Raw genomic sequence first — 16112 nt, 5'->3', positions numbered from 1 at the left:
TAGCAGCCCCCTCCACAGAACCATCATCCACCCCTCGCACTGCAATGGGGGCAGGGGCGGTTTTCCCTTACACTCAGACTCTCAGTCACCTCCTTGTTTAGGGGTCACTTGGAGCTCTCTCCGTCTCTCTGTCTCTGTCTCTGTCTATCTCTTTGTCTCTCTCTTTCTGTCTCTGACTCTCTGTCTCTCTCAATGTGGATTTTCAGCAGGGGCCCCAGCTCCCACTGCCCAGGAGCCCCTCAGCCTGTGGCCGGCTTGGCTCACTCTCTGCATCCTTCCAGTCTGGGGCATCCTCTGGGAGCCTCTTCAGATAGTCCTTGAGCAGCAGCTCGTAGCGGGGGACCCTCTGCACGGGCTCCAGCATATGGTGCTGCAGTGTCAGGTTTCCGCACATCTCCTGCTTCTGTGGGGAGACAGAGGCAGTGTGGGGCACCCGTGGACACACATGTGGATCCCCCAGGAGGCTGCCTGGAGGACTGTACCCAACTGGCTGCAGACCACATCTTACAGCAGAGGAAACTGAAGTTTGGAGAGGTTGAACGATGGAGTAAGGAGCTGGACCCCAGGCAGGCCTGGTCTAGACCCAGCGCTGGCCTTTTTATACACATCCTCATTGGAGACTGTTCTGTGGGGACAGCTGGGAGGGCCCAGACATAAGTGAGGGGGTGAGCGTGCAAGGAGTGCAGGCAAAAGGGGAGAAGGAAACACTCTGATAGTATCAGAGCTATCCTCTCTGGGGAGGGACAGGGATGCTGAGAGATGCAGGGGGATCTAGGACCCTACGCTGAGAAATCATGGGTGACTTGATTACAGTGGGATCTGGGGAAAACACAGAAAGTTATCAAGGGGCCACCCCAAATCCGAGCCTGGCCTCCAAACCCTCAGCACAGGAGGACTCTGTGCCCATTAACCCTTTAGGGTACAGTGAGGAATGTAGGTGCACGTATGCATGTGTGAACACATATGTATGTACACATATGCACATGTGCCTATGTATTACGTGTGCACATGTATGCATGTATGTGCATGTGGCACATACTTGAAATATTTTTTAAAGAATTACTTTATTTAAAATTGGTGAATGTGGCTAACTAAAACCCCAAAATTTTGTATGGAAAACAAAATCATACATAAAGTTAAAAAATAAAACATCAATGGAGAAAAATAATTTGCAACACATTTGACAGTTAACAGCTGACATTCTTAACATATAAAAACCTCATGAATCAGTAAGAAAAAGACCAACATGGCAGTAGACAACAGCAACCAGAGGTGTGAACAGGCTGTTTGCAGAAAAAGAGAAAGAAAAGATCAATGCAACATTTTCCTAAGTGCTTCCACTAGCCATTGAGAGATGCTGTGGAGGGAGACCAGCATGTTTGGATCCAGGTCCTATTGAATAATAGTTTCTGATGACATAGATCGCACAAACTTTTTTTTTTTTCTTGCGGTACGTGAGCCTCTCACTGTTGTGGTCTCTCCCGTTGCGGAGCACAGGCTCCGGACGCGCAGGCTCAGCGGCCATGGCTCACGGGCCCAGCCACTCCGTGGCACGTGGGATCTTCCCGGACCGGGGCACGAACGCGTGTCCCCTGAATCGGCAGGCGGACTCTCAACCACTGCGCCACCAGGGAAGCCCTGCACAAACTTTTTGAGCCACGATTTCCTCACCCATGAAATGAGAATGATGATTTGTCCCTGGAAGTTATTTTAAGGATCAAAGCATCCATAGAGCATCTGGACACATCCCACAATTTTACGGATTTTCTCCATGTTGAAACACAAAGCCAGCACTGTGCCCATGAAGCAGAGGTGGGACCGCCCTACCTGGATGCCTTGGACAATGTCCTTAAATACCGGTGAGCGCTGGGTCCAGGTGCTCACCAGCTCCACGGCCCGGTCAAAGTTCTTGACGTATTCACCATACATCTTGAGGAATGGGGCCAGCTTCTGCAGGATGTCTCCGAGCCGGGGGTTTGTGTCCCTTTGTGGGGGAGTGAGTGAGATCGTCAGGCAAACAGCTCCACTGAAGTGCCAGGGTGAGACAGGGACTTCACCAGGGAGCTATGGGACAATGGCCTGACTCCCAGCTCTGTGTGATGGTGGGCAAACTGGTCACCTCCCCTAAGCCTTACTTTCCTTCCCTGTATCACATGGGATGGAAAATAGTGTGTTACCTAGAGGATCATGTAAAGTACTTCAACCATGCAGTCATAGAACGATTGCTCAAAACCAGGAGTTGTTAGTAATAATGGAATCACTTTAATGATGAGCCACAGTTATCAAAAAGAATCAAGAAAACCCCATTATACTTCTTCTATATGAGCAAAGATTAGGAACAGTGGGGCAATCTAACTCTGGCAATGTCATGGGAAAGCAGCACCGTGTAATAATGAATGGTTTGGACAGGGATTTGGAAATAAATTTCAAGGAGCAGAAAATATATTAATAACCTTTGACCTTAGAACTGTGGGAGATTTATCCTAAAGAAATAATCAAAAAGAAGAAAAAAAGGCATATGCATAAAGTCACCCTCCGCAGCATTACTAGGAACATGCACTCAGAGGCCCACCACCTGTGAAGACGGATGGGCAAGCTTCTGGACTCTCGCACCCTTATTACACAAGGAGTGTCTGTGTGCTGACAGTCACTCCAGGGCCTTGAGGAGAAAACTTATATCTAGCAGGTGTGCACTGCATCAGCCAGAAAGCCAATCTAGCCCTGAGCTTTAACCTCATGGCCTTGGACACAGTATAACCTGCTCTGCAGGCGGAGCATGTCTTTCTAAATATTTACAAATTGCCCTGGACCCCTGCTGAGCCTTGCAGGTGCAGGGACAACCCCCAATCAAGCCCCCTGGCCTCTGTGCTCTCCCTGGCCTGGCTGCAGCTTGGAAATGGCCTCTTCTCTTACCACAGAACCACACACTGGCTCAAGCCAGGCCAGTGAAGAGGGGAGACAGCAGAGACCCCAAAGCAAAGCTGCAGCAGCACCCAGAACAGAGGGGGAAGCACATAATATGGAGAATGGCAAGCTGGGGGCCATGCCTGTAATGTTTTATTATCATTTCTTACAGCTGGGCAGTCCCTCTGCCACAAATGAACGGAAGCGGCAGAGGGACAGAGGGACAGCCCTCTGGGGACACTGCTGAGGAAGAAAAACATCTCATTCTTTAAAGCAGAGGTGCAATATACACTAGGGGGGAAAATAAACCAATAAGCACTGTCTATTCACTGGTGTTTGCAGATGGCAAACCTCATTTAAATTCCACAAAGCCCTGAGCAGGTATTGCAGATGAAGAAGCTAAGACACTGAGAGGGCTTGGGGTCAGGGTTGGCCCAGGACCCTACAGAAAGAGAGCCCAGGGCACTATGAGACAGGCTCCCCAGGTGTCTCCTGGCTTTTGGGCATACAAACCCCAGATTCAGAGGCTGCTTGGCAGACAGTATTCAACAAAACCACTGCAACAGTGTCACCATGACCCTCAACCACCAAGGGCATTGGAGCCAGACTCCCTGGGAGATGCCAGCCCCTACACTTCCCAGGCACCATGAGCTGCACTTACCACTCATTCATGATCCGTGTCTGCAGCTCAGGAAGGAGGAACTTCCCGTGGAAGCAATAGATGGAGGAGATGTTAGAGAAGATGCCTGTGGTGACTTCCGAAGGGATCCCTGCTTCCATCAGTCGGGTGCAGAAAACCTGGGCACGGAGAAGCCCATGCAGTGGTCACTGAGTGTGGGTCACTGCAGATGGTTACGATCATGCTTCTGCTGCAGGTATGGGAGCTCAAGAGAGGCTGCCGTTGCCTTATGTTTTCTTAGTGAACCTTCCACTTCATCAAACTGGCTCAAAGAACCTTATGGTCTTAAAGCAAGCTTACTTATGGTTAAGAATTGGGGGTGAGGCAGGGACAGTCCCCTCTAGATGGGGACAGGCCATCTTTCTTCCATCTTCCCTTCAAGGGAAATGGATGGTCCTGATTTCCTTTCTTTGCTTTGTGAGCTACAAAGAGAAGAAGCACCTGTCAAAACCCAGTTTCTGTTGCAGTTTTACTTCCTGTGCTCATAAACCCCACGTTGCCAGGTGGACAGGGAGAGTGCCACCCACTTTCCCAACTATTTATGCAGGAAGATGTCCAGAGGCCATTTACATGCTCAGATAATTTAACTGCCAAGAAGAAAAAAACCCCAAGGTGACAGGATGAGACCATTGCCCCAAAGCCACAAGTTCTGAAAGCAAAAACTAAGACTTTCTGGAGGAGGCTTAAATTTGTCCAAGTTTTAGTATTCACGTCAGTCATACTCCAACTGCAAGCCCTAGCCAATGCTAAGAGAGAAAGTTTGCCTCTGAAACTGTCCACTGAAACTCTGGAAGTGGACAAAGGCAGGCCCAAGCCAGGAGGGCTACCTGGTCTAGCAGGTGTAGACGCTTCACGTAGGTCTCCTCAGTATGCAGCAGCTCCTGGGCAATGTGGAGCAGCTTCTGGGGCTCAGCGCACTGTAAAGAGAAGAGCCATAGCTCACCTAGGGAAGATGAGTTTTGGGGAGGCAGCATATGACAAAGGCTACCCGCTGTATGCCAGGGATGACCAGGGGCCCCAAAAGACCAGAGGAGGCTGCTGGGACTGGGATGTGGGGCTCAGTTCTCGCAGATGGAATTTCCAGGGAGGTTTCTGGGGAAGACATAATAGTTTCTACCAACCCCCCCAAACCTTCTGCAGCCCAGAGAGAACTCTATCTTCCCGGGGCTTTAACTACAGAGGAGCTGCAATAGCCACATCAAAATATATTGTGGAGTGACATCAGCAAGGTGGCAGATTAGAAAGCTACAGGCCCTCCCAACAGGCACATGAAAAGATGCTCCACATTGCTAATTATTAGAGAAATACAAATCAAAACTATAATGAGGTACCACCTCACACTGGTCAGAATGGCCATCGTTAGAAAGTCTACAAATAAGAAATGCTAGAGAGGGTGTGGGGAAAAGGGAAACCTTCTACACTGGGAATGTAAATTTGTGCAGCCACTATGGAGGTCCCTCAAAAAACTAAAAATAGAGTTGCTATATGATTTTGCAATCCCACTCCTGGGCATACGTTCCGACAAAACTGTAATTCAAAAAGATACATGCACCCCAGTGTTCATTGCAGCACTACTTACAATAGCCAAGACATGGAAACAACCTAAATGTCCATCAAAAGATTAATGGATAAAGAAGATGCGGTACATATATACAATGGAATATTACTCAGCCATTAAAAAGAATGAAATAATGCCATTTGTAGCAACATGGGCTAGAGATTATCACACTAAGTGAAGTAAGCCAGACAGAGAAAGACCATATGATATCGCTTATATGTGGAATCTAAAATATGACACAAATGAAATTATCTATGAAACAGAAACAGGCTCACAGACATAGAGAACAGACCTGTGGTTGCCAAAGGGGGGGGGAAGGGATGAATTGGGAGTTTGGGATTAGCAAATGCAAACTACTATATATAGAATGGATAAGCAACAAGGTCCTAGTGTATAGCACAGGGAACTATATTCAATATCTTGTGATAAACCATAATGGAAAAGAATATTTTAAAAAATATATATATGTATATATATAACTGAATCACTTTGCTGTGCAGTAGAAATTAACACAGCATTGTAAATAAACTATACTTCAAGAAAATACATTAAAAAAAAAAAAAGAAAGTTATAGGCCCTCCTTCCCCCACACATGAGTTAACAATATACACACAAGAATACCTCTGTGGAAACTCTGGAGACCAGCTGAGAAGCTACAGCTTCCAAGGCATTGTAAAACTAAGAAGAGATTCTATCAAATAGAGAATGAAAATTGGCATGTTTGGAACACCCTTTTGTGTTCCTCCCCCACGCAGCATAGCACAGCACAACGGGGAAGAACCGCCCCCCCCCCCAACTAGGGCTCCTCCCTCAGGATGGAAACAAAGGAGTGAACTGTGCATCCAAAATTTTGGCTCATCTGGAAGCTGCCTGAGGGACTGGTTTCTGTCTTGCCTGATTTGGAATGCTGTCATGACCAGCGCCAGAGTTGGAAAACAGAGGCAAGCAGCATGTTAGAGCTGATGTTCTGCAGGCAGATGCCAGGGGAGCAGGAGATCAGAAAAATTTTAATAGGTCTTAGAAATTCCAGCCTGATTGGCTAAGGTTTTCCCTGCACAAAGCCAGCATGCAAAGACTGGAGAGATGGTCGTTTTTCAGATGCTCAAATTCCAGCAAAAACTTACAAAGAAATAGGGAAACATAGTGTGATTAAAGGAACAAAATAAAATTCCAGAAACCAAACCTAAAGAAACATAGCTCTATGAGCTGCCTGTAAAAAATATTAAATACCTGTCATATAGATGCTCAATGAACTAAAAAAGAACACAGACAACTAAGTGAAATCAGGAAAGTGATGCATGAACAGAATATCAATAAAGAGATAAAAACTATTTAAAAAAAAAGAGCCAAACAGAAACTCTAGAACTGAAAATTGCAATAACTAGGCTGAAAAGTTCAAGCTAGGTCATTTGAAATCAGAAATCAGAGAAACAAAAAGAAAAAACAATGAAGAAAGCAAAGAGAGCCTAAGAAACTTATGGGATACTACCCAAGGGACCAATATATGCACTTTGGGAGTCAAGTACATCATACTTGAAGAATTAGTGGCTAAAAATGTCCCAAATATGAGGAAAGAAATGGACGTATGAATTCAAGAAGCTCACAGAACTCCAAATGGGATAAATCCAAAGAACCACACTGGGACACATTATAATAAAAAAAAAGGGGGGGTGGGAGGAGTGGGATGATATATTTAAAGTGCTGAAAGAAAAATAAAACTGTCAACCAAGAATATGTATCCAGCAAAGCCATCTTTCAAAAATGAAGAAGATGATACCAAAACCAGATAAACATATTACAAAAAAAGAAAATTACAGGCCAATATCACTGACAAACATACACACAAAAATCCTCAACTAAATACTAGCAAACTGAATCTAACAACACATTAAAAAGATCATACACCATGATCAAATGGGATTTATCCCAGGGATGCAAGGATTCTTCAATATACACAAATCAATTAATGTGATACACATATTAACAAATTGAAGAATAAAAACCATATGATCACCTCAACAGATGCAGAAAAAGCTTTTGACAAAATTCAACACCCATTTATGATAAAAACTCTCCAGAAAGTGGGCATAGAGGGAACCAACCTCAACATAATAAAGGCCATATATGACACATGCATGAATGGTGAAAAACTGAAAGCATTTCCTCTAAAATCAGGAACAAGACAAGGATGCCCACCCTCGCCAACATTATTAAACATAGTTTTGGAAGTCCTAGCCATGGCAATCAGAGAAGAAAAAGAAATAAAAGGAATCCCAATTGGTAAAGAAGAAGTAAAACTGTCACTGTTTGCAGATGACATGATACTATACACAGAAAATCTTAAAGATGCCACCGGAAAATTACTAGACCTAATCAATGAATTTGATAAAGTTGCAGGATACAAAACTAATGCACAGAAATCTCTTGCATTCCTATACATTAACATGAAAGATCAGAAAGAGAAACTAAGGAAACAATCCCATTTACCATTGCAACAAAAAGAATAAAATACCTAGGAAAAAACCTACCTAAGGAGGTAAAAGACCTGTACATAGAAAACGATAAGATACTGGTGAAAGAAATCAAAGATGACACAAAAAGATGGAGAGATATACCATGTTCTCAGATTGAAAGAATCCACACTGTGAAAATGACTATACTACCCAAAGCAATCTACAGATTCAATGTAATCCCTATCAAATTACCAAGGGCATTTTTCACAGAACTAGAACAAAAATTTTACAGTTTGTTTGGAAACCCAAAAGACCTCAAATAGCAAAAGCAATCTTGAGAAACAAAATTGGAGCTGAAGGAATCAGGCTCCCTGACTTCAGACTATACTACAAAGCTACAGTAATCAAAACAGATGATACTGGCACAGAAACAGAAATATAGATCAATGGAACAGGGTCAAAAGCCCAGAGACAAACCCACGCACCTATGGTCACCTAATCTATGACAAAGGGGTCCAGAATATACAATGGAGCAAAGATAGCCTCTTCAATAAGTGTTGCTGGGAAAACTGGACAGCTACATGTAAAAGAATGAAATTAGAACACTCCCTAACATACACAAAAATAAACTCAAAATGGATTAAAGACCTAAATGTAAGGCCAGACTGTATAAAACTCTTGGAGGAAAACATAAGAAGAACACTCTTTGACATAAATTGCAGCAAGACCTTTTTTGACCCATGTCCTAGAGTAATGAGAACAAAAACAAAAGTAAACAAATGGGACCTAATGAAACTTAAACCTTTTGCATAGCAAAGGAAACCATAAACAAAACGAAAAGACAACCCTCAGAATGGGAGAAAATATCTGCAAATGAAGCAACTGACAAAGGATTAATCTCCAAAATATACAAGCAGCTCATGCAGCTCAATATCAAAAAAGCAAACAACCCAGTCCAAAAATGGGCGGAAGATCTAAATAGACATTTCTCCAAAGAAGATATACAGATGGCCAACAAACACATGAAAGGATGCTCAACATCACTAATCATTAGAAAAATGCAAGTCAAAACTACAATGAGGTATCACCTCACACTGGTCAGAATGGCTATCATCAAAAAATCTACAAACAATAGGACTTCTCTGGTAGCACAGTGGTTAAGAATCCACCTGCCAGTGCAGGGACATGGGTTCGAGCCCTGGTCCAGGAAGATCCCATGTGCCACAGAGCAACTAAGCCCGTGCACCACAACTACTGAGCCTGAGCTCTAGAGCCCGTGAGCCAAAACTACTGAAGCCTGCGCGCTTAGAGTCCATGCTCCACAACAAGAGAAGGCACCACAGTGAGAAGCCCACACACCTCAATGAAGAGTAGCCCCCGCTCGCTGCAACTAGAGAAAGCCTGTGCACAGCAACGAAGATCCAAAGCAGCCAAAAAGAAGAAGAAAAAAAAAACGACAGACAATAAATGCTGGAGAGGGTGTGGAGAAAAGGGAACCCTCTTGCACTGTTGGCAATGTAAATTGATGCAGCCAGTATGGAGAACAGTATGGAGATTCCTTAAAAAACTAAAAATAGAACTACCATATGACCCAGCAACCTCACTACTGGGCACATACCCAGAGAAAACCATAATTCAAAAAGATACATGCTCCCCAATGTTCATTGCAGCACTATTTACAATAGCCAGGACATGGAAGCAACCTAAATGTCCATCAACAGATGAATGAATATAGAAGATGTGGTACATATATGCAATGGAATATTACTCAGCCATAAAAAGGAGCAAAATTGGGTCATTTGTAGAGACATGGATGGACCTAGGGACTGTCATACGGAGCGAAGTAAGTCAGAAAGAGAAAAACAAATATCGTATATTAATGCATGTATGTGGAATCTGAAAAAATGGGTATAACCAATCTTATTTACAAAGCAGAAATAGAGACACAGAAGTAGAGAACAAACATATGGATTCCAAGGGGGAAGCGGGGGATGGGATGAATTGGGAGATTGTGATTAACATATAAACACTATTGATACTACGTATAAAATAGATAACTAATGAGAACCTACTGTATAGCTCAAGGAACTCTACTCAGTGCTCCGTGGTGGCCTAAATGAGAAGGAAATCCAAAAAAGAGGGGATATATATATCTATATAGCTGATTCACTTTGCTGTACAACATAAACTAACACAATGTTGTAAAGCAACTATACTCCAATTTATAAAATAAAAAATAATAATAATAAAAATTTTTTAAATGAAGAAGAAATTAAGACTTTCCCAAATAAACAGAAGATAAAGAGTTCATTACCACTAGACCTGCCATACAAGAAATGCTAAAGTAAGTCCTTCAAGTTGTGAAAAGATGGTAGATAGCAACATGAAGCTGTACAAAAATATAAGGTTCTTCAATAAAGGTAAATGCATGAACAAATATAGTAACCTGTCCTATCATAATTTTGGCAGAAAATAACACAAAAAGGACAAAAACATTTAAAAGCTATAAATCTATGTGAAAGTGCATACTATATATATAAATACATAATTTGTGACATCAATAACATAGAGTATCTGGGAGGGGGAGCTGTAAAGGAGTAGTTTTTGTATATCATTGAAGTTAAGTATTGTTCAGCTTAAAATAAAATGTTATACAGATGAAAAGATGCCCAACATCACTAATTATTAGAAAAATGCAAATCAAAACTACAATGAGGTATTACCTCACACCAGTCAGAATGGCCATCAGCAAAGAGTCACAAAAACTAAATGCTGGAGAGGGCGTGGAGAAAAGGGAGCCCTCTTGCCCTGTTGGTGGGAATGTAAATTGATACCTCCACTGTGGGGAATAGAATGGAGTGTCCTTAGAAAACTAAAAATAGAACTACCATATGACCCAGCAATCCCACTACTGGGCTTATACCCTGAGAAAACCATAGTTCAAAAAGACCCATGTACCCCAACATTCATTGCGGCACTATTTACAATAGCCATGATGTGGAAACAGCTTAAATGTCCTTCGACAGATGAATGGATAAAGAAGATGTGGCGTATTTATACAATGGAATATTGGCCATAAAAAAGAACAAATTGGGTCATTTGTAGAGATGTGGATGGACCTAGAGTCTGTCATACATAGTGGAGTAAGTCAGAAAGAGAAAAACTAATATCAAATATTACCGCATATACGTGGAATCTAGAAAAATGGTACAGATGAACCTATTTGCAGGGCAGGAATAGAGATACAGGTGTAGAGAATGGACGTGTGGACACAGGGGAGGGGAAGGGGAGGGTGGGATGAATTGGGAGATTAGGTTTGACATAAATACACTACCGTGTGTAAAATAGATAGCTAGTGGGAACATGTGGTATAGCACAGGGAGCTCTGCTCAGTGCTCTGTGATGACCTAGATGCGTGGGATGGGGGTGGGTGGGAGAGAGGTGCAAGAGGGAGGGGATATATGTATACATATAGCTAATTTACTTTGTTGTACAGCAGAAACCAACATAAGATTGTAAAGCAATTATACCCCAATAAAAAGCAGATGGAAGATCTTTAAAAAAGTAAAATACTATAACTTTCACTATTTTATGTAATTGCAATAGAAAAAATATATAGAATATACACAAGAGGCAATGAGAAGGGAATCAAGCATATTATTACAAAAAATCAATTAAACTTAAAAAAGGAAAGCAGTAAGATAGGGACAAAAAGCTACAAAACATACAGAAAACAATGAAGAAAGCAATAGTAAGTCCTTCCCTACCAGGAATTACTTTAAATGTAAATGAATTAAACTCCCCAATCAAAAGACATGGATTGATTGAACGGGTTAAAAGTAAAATCCAATTATATGCTACCCACAAGAAATTCACTTTAGATTTAAGGACATACATAGACTGAAAGTGAAAGATGGAAAAAGATATTTCATGGAAATGGTAAACAAAAGAGATCACGAGTGGCCATATTTACATCAGACAAATGAACTTTATGACCTTTTTTTTTTTTTTTTTTGCGGTACACGGGCCTCTCACTGTTGTGGCCTCTCCCATTGCGGAGCACAGGCTCCGGACGCGCAGGCTCAGCAGCCATGACTCACGGGCCTAGCTGCTCCATGCATGTGGGATCTTCCCGGACTGGGGCACGAACCCGTGTCCCCTGCATCGGCAGGCGGACTGTCAACCACTGCGCCACCAGGGAAGCCCCAGACAAATGGACTTTAAATTAAAAAACCATTACACAATACAAAGAAAGACATTATATAATGTTAAAAGGACCAATTCACCAAGAAGGTATAACAATTATAAATATTTATTCATCAAACCTCAGAGCTCCTAAATATATGAAGCAAACTTTGGCAGAATTGAAGCAAGAAACAGATAGCAACAGAAGAATAGTAGGAGATGTCAGTACTCTACTTTCAATACTGGATAGGACATGCAAAACATCAATAAGGAAGCAGGGGATTTGAATAATACTGTAGAACAAATGAACCTAACAAACATATGCAGAATATTCCATATAACAACGGCAGAACATACATTCTTCTCAAGTGCACACAGAGCGTTCTCCAGGTCAAACCACGTGTTAGGCCACAAAACAAGTATTAACAAATTCAAGAAGATTGAAATCATATAAAATATCTTTTCCAATCACAACAGAATGAAACTAGAAATCAACAGCACAGAGAAAACTGGAAAATCCACAGATTTGTAGAAATTAGACAATACGCACTTAAACAGGAGTCAGTAATAGAGATTAGAACAGAGATAAATGAAACAGAGGGTAGAAAAACAAAGGGAAAAAACCAACAAAACTAAGAGTTGTTTTTTGAAAAGATAAACAAAATTAACAAACCTTTAGCTAGGCTTACCAAAAAAATGAGAGAGAACTCAAATAAATAAAATGAAAGAGGAAATATTACAACTGATACTACAGTTGAATACAAGGGATCAGAAGAGACGGCTCTGAAAAATTAAATGCCAACAATTGGATAAGCTAAAAGAAATAGATAAATTCCTAGAAACACACAACCTACCAAGACTGAGTCATGAAGAAATAGAAAATTTGCACAGACCGATAACAAGTAAGGAGGTTCAATAAGCCATAAAAAACTTCCCAACAAAGAAAAGCCCAGAAACAGATAGCTTCACTGGGAAATTAATACCAATTGTTCTCAAATTTTTCCCAGAAAATTAAAGAATAAGGAACGCTTCCTAACTCATTCCATGAGACCAGCATTATCCTGATACCAAAACTTTGGGGCCTTGTTGACCCTGGAGGGACTGTCCCTCCCAGGGTTCGCTGATCCCTAGAGATGTAAAGGATTCGCTGGCAAGAATGTCTTTCAAGTGCAAACCAACCCATCCAGAGCCCACACCCAACCACCTTCTTTATACTTGCTTTCCCCTATTCCCCTGCCCTAATTACGCGAGCTATCCAGGGAGAGCCCCTGTGCACAGAACCCACTGAAATTATTCAAACTGGCCAATCTTAAGACTGCTTACCCTGTCTCACCCATCCCTTTCCTCAGAAACCACAATAAAGACTCTACTGTAACTTATATAGTATTTGTACATAAACTATACTTCAATTAAAAGAATAAAATCATTACATGGTTAAAAAAAGACTCTTGCTCACAATTTCCACTCCCTCTGCCTCCTGCCCTACCCTGGTGCTTTTCCCTCTGGTTCCCCATGGTGTGGTGTGCCCCCTCCTCTCGGGAACTATGAGTAAATAAACTGTCTTTAAATGGCAGTCATCTCCTGATTTGTGGGCTTCACCATTCCTGAATAATAATAAAACTTAGCTTAAAACATGCCCCCAGCCCACTCGCTGAGAATTTAGCTTTCAACAGTGCAGGCCTGTGGCTGCCCTTTGCCCACGAAGCCTGCCTCTTGATGCGGCCATGTTAGTCCATACCATCTCTACCAGGAGCCAGCAGGTCTGACCCTGGCCAAATGCCACTTGTGCTTGTCTTGGGACCCAGTCACTTGCAGCTTACCTACGCTGTTCTCCTCCCATGCACAGGTGGTCTCTCTAAGCCGGGGCTGTCGGCTTTACTTCCATGTCCCCACAAGTCCCAGTGTAGAGCCCAGAGCCCAAAACGCTAAAGGGACACAGATGAGCTTTCTTGCAAGGCCGAGCCCCCACAGGTGGGCACGCCTGCTTCCCGGAGCCATCTGCACGGGGCTCCCCTCGCGTGCCTGGGCTCCCTTCCTGACTCTGCCACACACCATGGGAAACCCTGGGGTTTCCCCATTCATAAAAAAAGGTGACAAGCATGCTGTCTTCCTCATGGGGGCTCTGCAAGGCAGGCAGCAAGCACTGGCAAAGAGTGGTGGCAGCACTGTTTCCGCTAAGTTGGACCGCCACAGCCACCCTGGGGTGGGGTCCCTGTGCCACCGTGGGGCCATGGAACTAAGGCTTGGGAGTGAGATCATTGTCTGATGTGTCAGGGAGACCCCTGCCTGTGTGGTCCTTCCCCAGAGCCTGCCCATCAACCCGTAGCAGGGGCTTCTCTGAGCATGGTGTCTGAGTGTACACCCTGCTACTGGCACCAGGCCTGGGTGATGGCCCTGTAAACCTCAAATACCCTCAGAGGAGAGCTCTGCAGCCCCTGACACCTGGGACGGGAAGGTGGCCTACCTTGGCTGGATCCGCGTCAGCCCTCAAGGGGCTATTCTCGGGGTCTGGCTCCTCACTGCTGCCCTCGCCCATATCGCTATCGGCCTCCTCCCGTGGGGCCTTGCCACCTGGGGCTGTCTCCAGGTGCAGCCCTTTGATGGTGGGGCCTGGGCCCGCCTCGCTGCCGTCCTCGCAGGAGAAGTGCTCGCCGACCACGCTGCAGGAGGGGCTGTCTATCCCGCTGTCCCGGTTAGGGATCTTAGCGCCGCTGCTGGGCTCACTTACAGAGCCCGTGTCCCCCGCAGAGGCCTGGCTGCCAGGGCTCCCGGAGGCAGGGTCACCACAGTGGGCTCCAGGCCCAACAGGGAGCGCTCGGAGCTTCCCCGGGTCTGTGCTTGGATGCTCCAGGGAGGAGCTGCTAGGCCCAGCATCTGGCTCCCCCCAGGTGGCAATGGGGGCTGGGGGCATTGAGGACACCCCTCCTGGCTCCATCCTCAAAGTTGAGTTCTCTGAGCTCTGTGAGGGGCTGGCCGGGGTCTTCCTGTCAGGGAGAAATGAGCATAGTCAATGCCAGCTGGGCCATGGACCAGCCCCCAGGTGGGGCCCTCTGGAGAAAATCAACATGGAGGAGGGGGGCTGGGTCTGAGTGTGAAGTGAACACCCTGGTCAGCCTCAGCTGGGTCCTGACTAGGCAGGCTTTGGGGCAATGGCAAGTGGAAAGCATTTTATTCTAAAAATAAATTTCTTCATTAAAAAACGAAGGAAGAGAGAGAGGGAAGGAGGGAGGGAGAGAGTGAGAAAGAAGAAAGAGAGAAAGAAAGAAAGAAGGAAGGAAGGAAGGAAAGAAGGGAGGAAAGAAGGAAGGAAAGAAAGAAAGAAAAAAGAGAGAGTGAAAGAAAAAAAGGAGAGGGAGGAATGAATTCTGTAGCGTGAAGCTACCTGCCCCTCAGTGAATTCAGAATATATGTGTAAACGAGTAGCAATAACCACCATGAGCACAGTGAATCGGGTCTGTTCTGTGCTTTGGCGTCCGTGGCACTCTATCCTACCATGTAGCTCTGAGGTGAGGCAGGATCCCCATCGAGACCCTCCCTCAATATCACTGTCGATATTCTGTCTGACAGGTGACCTGTCATTTTCCAGAGACCTGGAGGCTGAGGAGGCTGGATCTTGGTTCCCAATTCCTCTTCCTGCTAAGCACTGGAGCTACTTCATGCCCTCACATGGTGCCTCTTCTGGAAACCTTCGTGGAGGAAAGACACCTTCAAGTGTCAGTCTAGGTGCACAGAGAGGGTCAAAGGTGAGACTAGACTGGGAGGAGATTGACATTTCCCCAAATCTTCCACTTGAACCCCCAGTGGAGCTGCAGAGGAGGTCAGGGACCAGGAGCGGCAGTCACATATTCCTGGGCAATAGGTGGGTTACCTGAGGCTGTCAGACTCCGCAAGGACACTGAGGTGGAAGGGTGGGTGCCAGGCTCCCTGCTGGCTGTGTTCCGGGTCCTTTGAGTTGGCCAGGCCAGGCCTTGCACAGGGTTGGAGGGCTGGGGGGATTTGCTGAAAATCTTTTTCTTGCCCAGCAGTTTTGAAGTGGAGCAGTTCAGGAGGTTCTAAAAAAAAAACGTGAAAGGAGAATGAAAACCACCTTCTCCACTGGCACTTGGAGCAGCGTGGGTGACAGACCCAGTGCTCAAGGGAGAACATGGAAGGGCATCTTCATGCCACCACCCAGTGCAGGAGACCCCCGGGCAGGCCATAGAGGTCTGTGGGTGGATGGAGCATGGCTGAGTCCCTGGCCCCCGTGCAGCAGCTTCTAGGCCCTGGCTTAAAACTGGGGCCAGAACTGAGCTTGTCCCCAGTCATGCAGTGACTCAGGGAGAAAGGGTCCCCT

At 44.7% G+C, this 16112-nt stretch overlaps 1 protein-coding gene across 6 annotated transcripts in view; it reads right to left on the bottom strand.

Annotated features, from left to right (window-relative positions):
* The window catches only part of FGD3 (FYVE, RhoGEF and PH domain containing 3), a 35056-nt gene extending 19225 nt beyond the window's left edge, over positions 1–15831 (bottom strand). Inside the window, exons 1-7 of one of the 6 annotated variants that reach the window (XM_029201927.1) lie at positions 15648–15827; positions 15370–15498; positions 14244–14763; positions 4411–4500; positions 3566–3702; positions 1828–1984; positions 265–403 (exon numbers count right to left, since the gene is read on the bottom strand). In XM_029201927.1, coding sequence (XP_029057760.1) covers positions 265–403; positions 1828–1984; positions 3566–3702; positions 4411–4500; positions 14244–14714 — 994 coding nt within the window. In that variant the 5' untranslated portion in view covers positions 14715–14763; positions 15370–15498; positions 15648–15827. Of the gene's footprint in view, positions 1–264; positions 404–1827; positions 1985–3565; positions 3703–4410; positions 4501–14243 lie in introns of all 6 variants that reach the window. The other 5 variants (XM_029201929.1, XM_029201931.1, XM_029201926.1 and 2 more) reach the window with 5 other exon arrangements.
* Between the last annotated feature and the right edge of the window lie 281 nt (positions 15832–16112).

This window comes from Monodon monoceros, unplaced genomic scaffold (genome assembly GCF_005190385.1).
Source record: "Monodon monoceros isolate NGI ecotype Baffin Bay Population unplaced genomic scaffold, NGI_Narwhal_1 Super_Scaffold_5, whole genome shotgun sequence".
NCBI lineage: Eukaryota > Metazoa > Chordata > Mammalia > Artiodactyla > Monodontidae > Monodon > Monodon monoceros.
The sequence above is the reverse complement of the archived record's forward strand: the minus strand, read 5'-3'. Positions and strand labels throughout refer to the sequence as shown.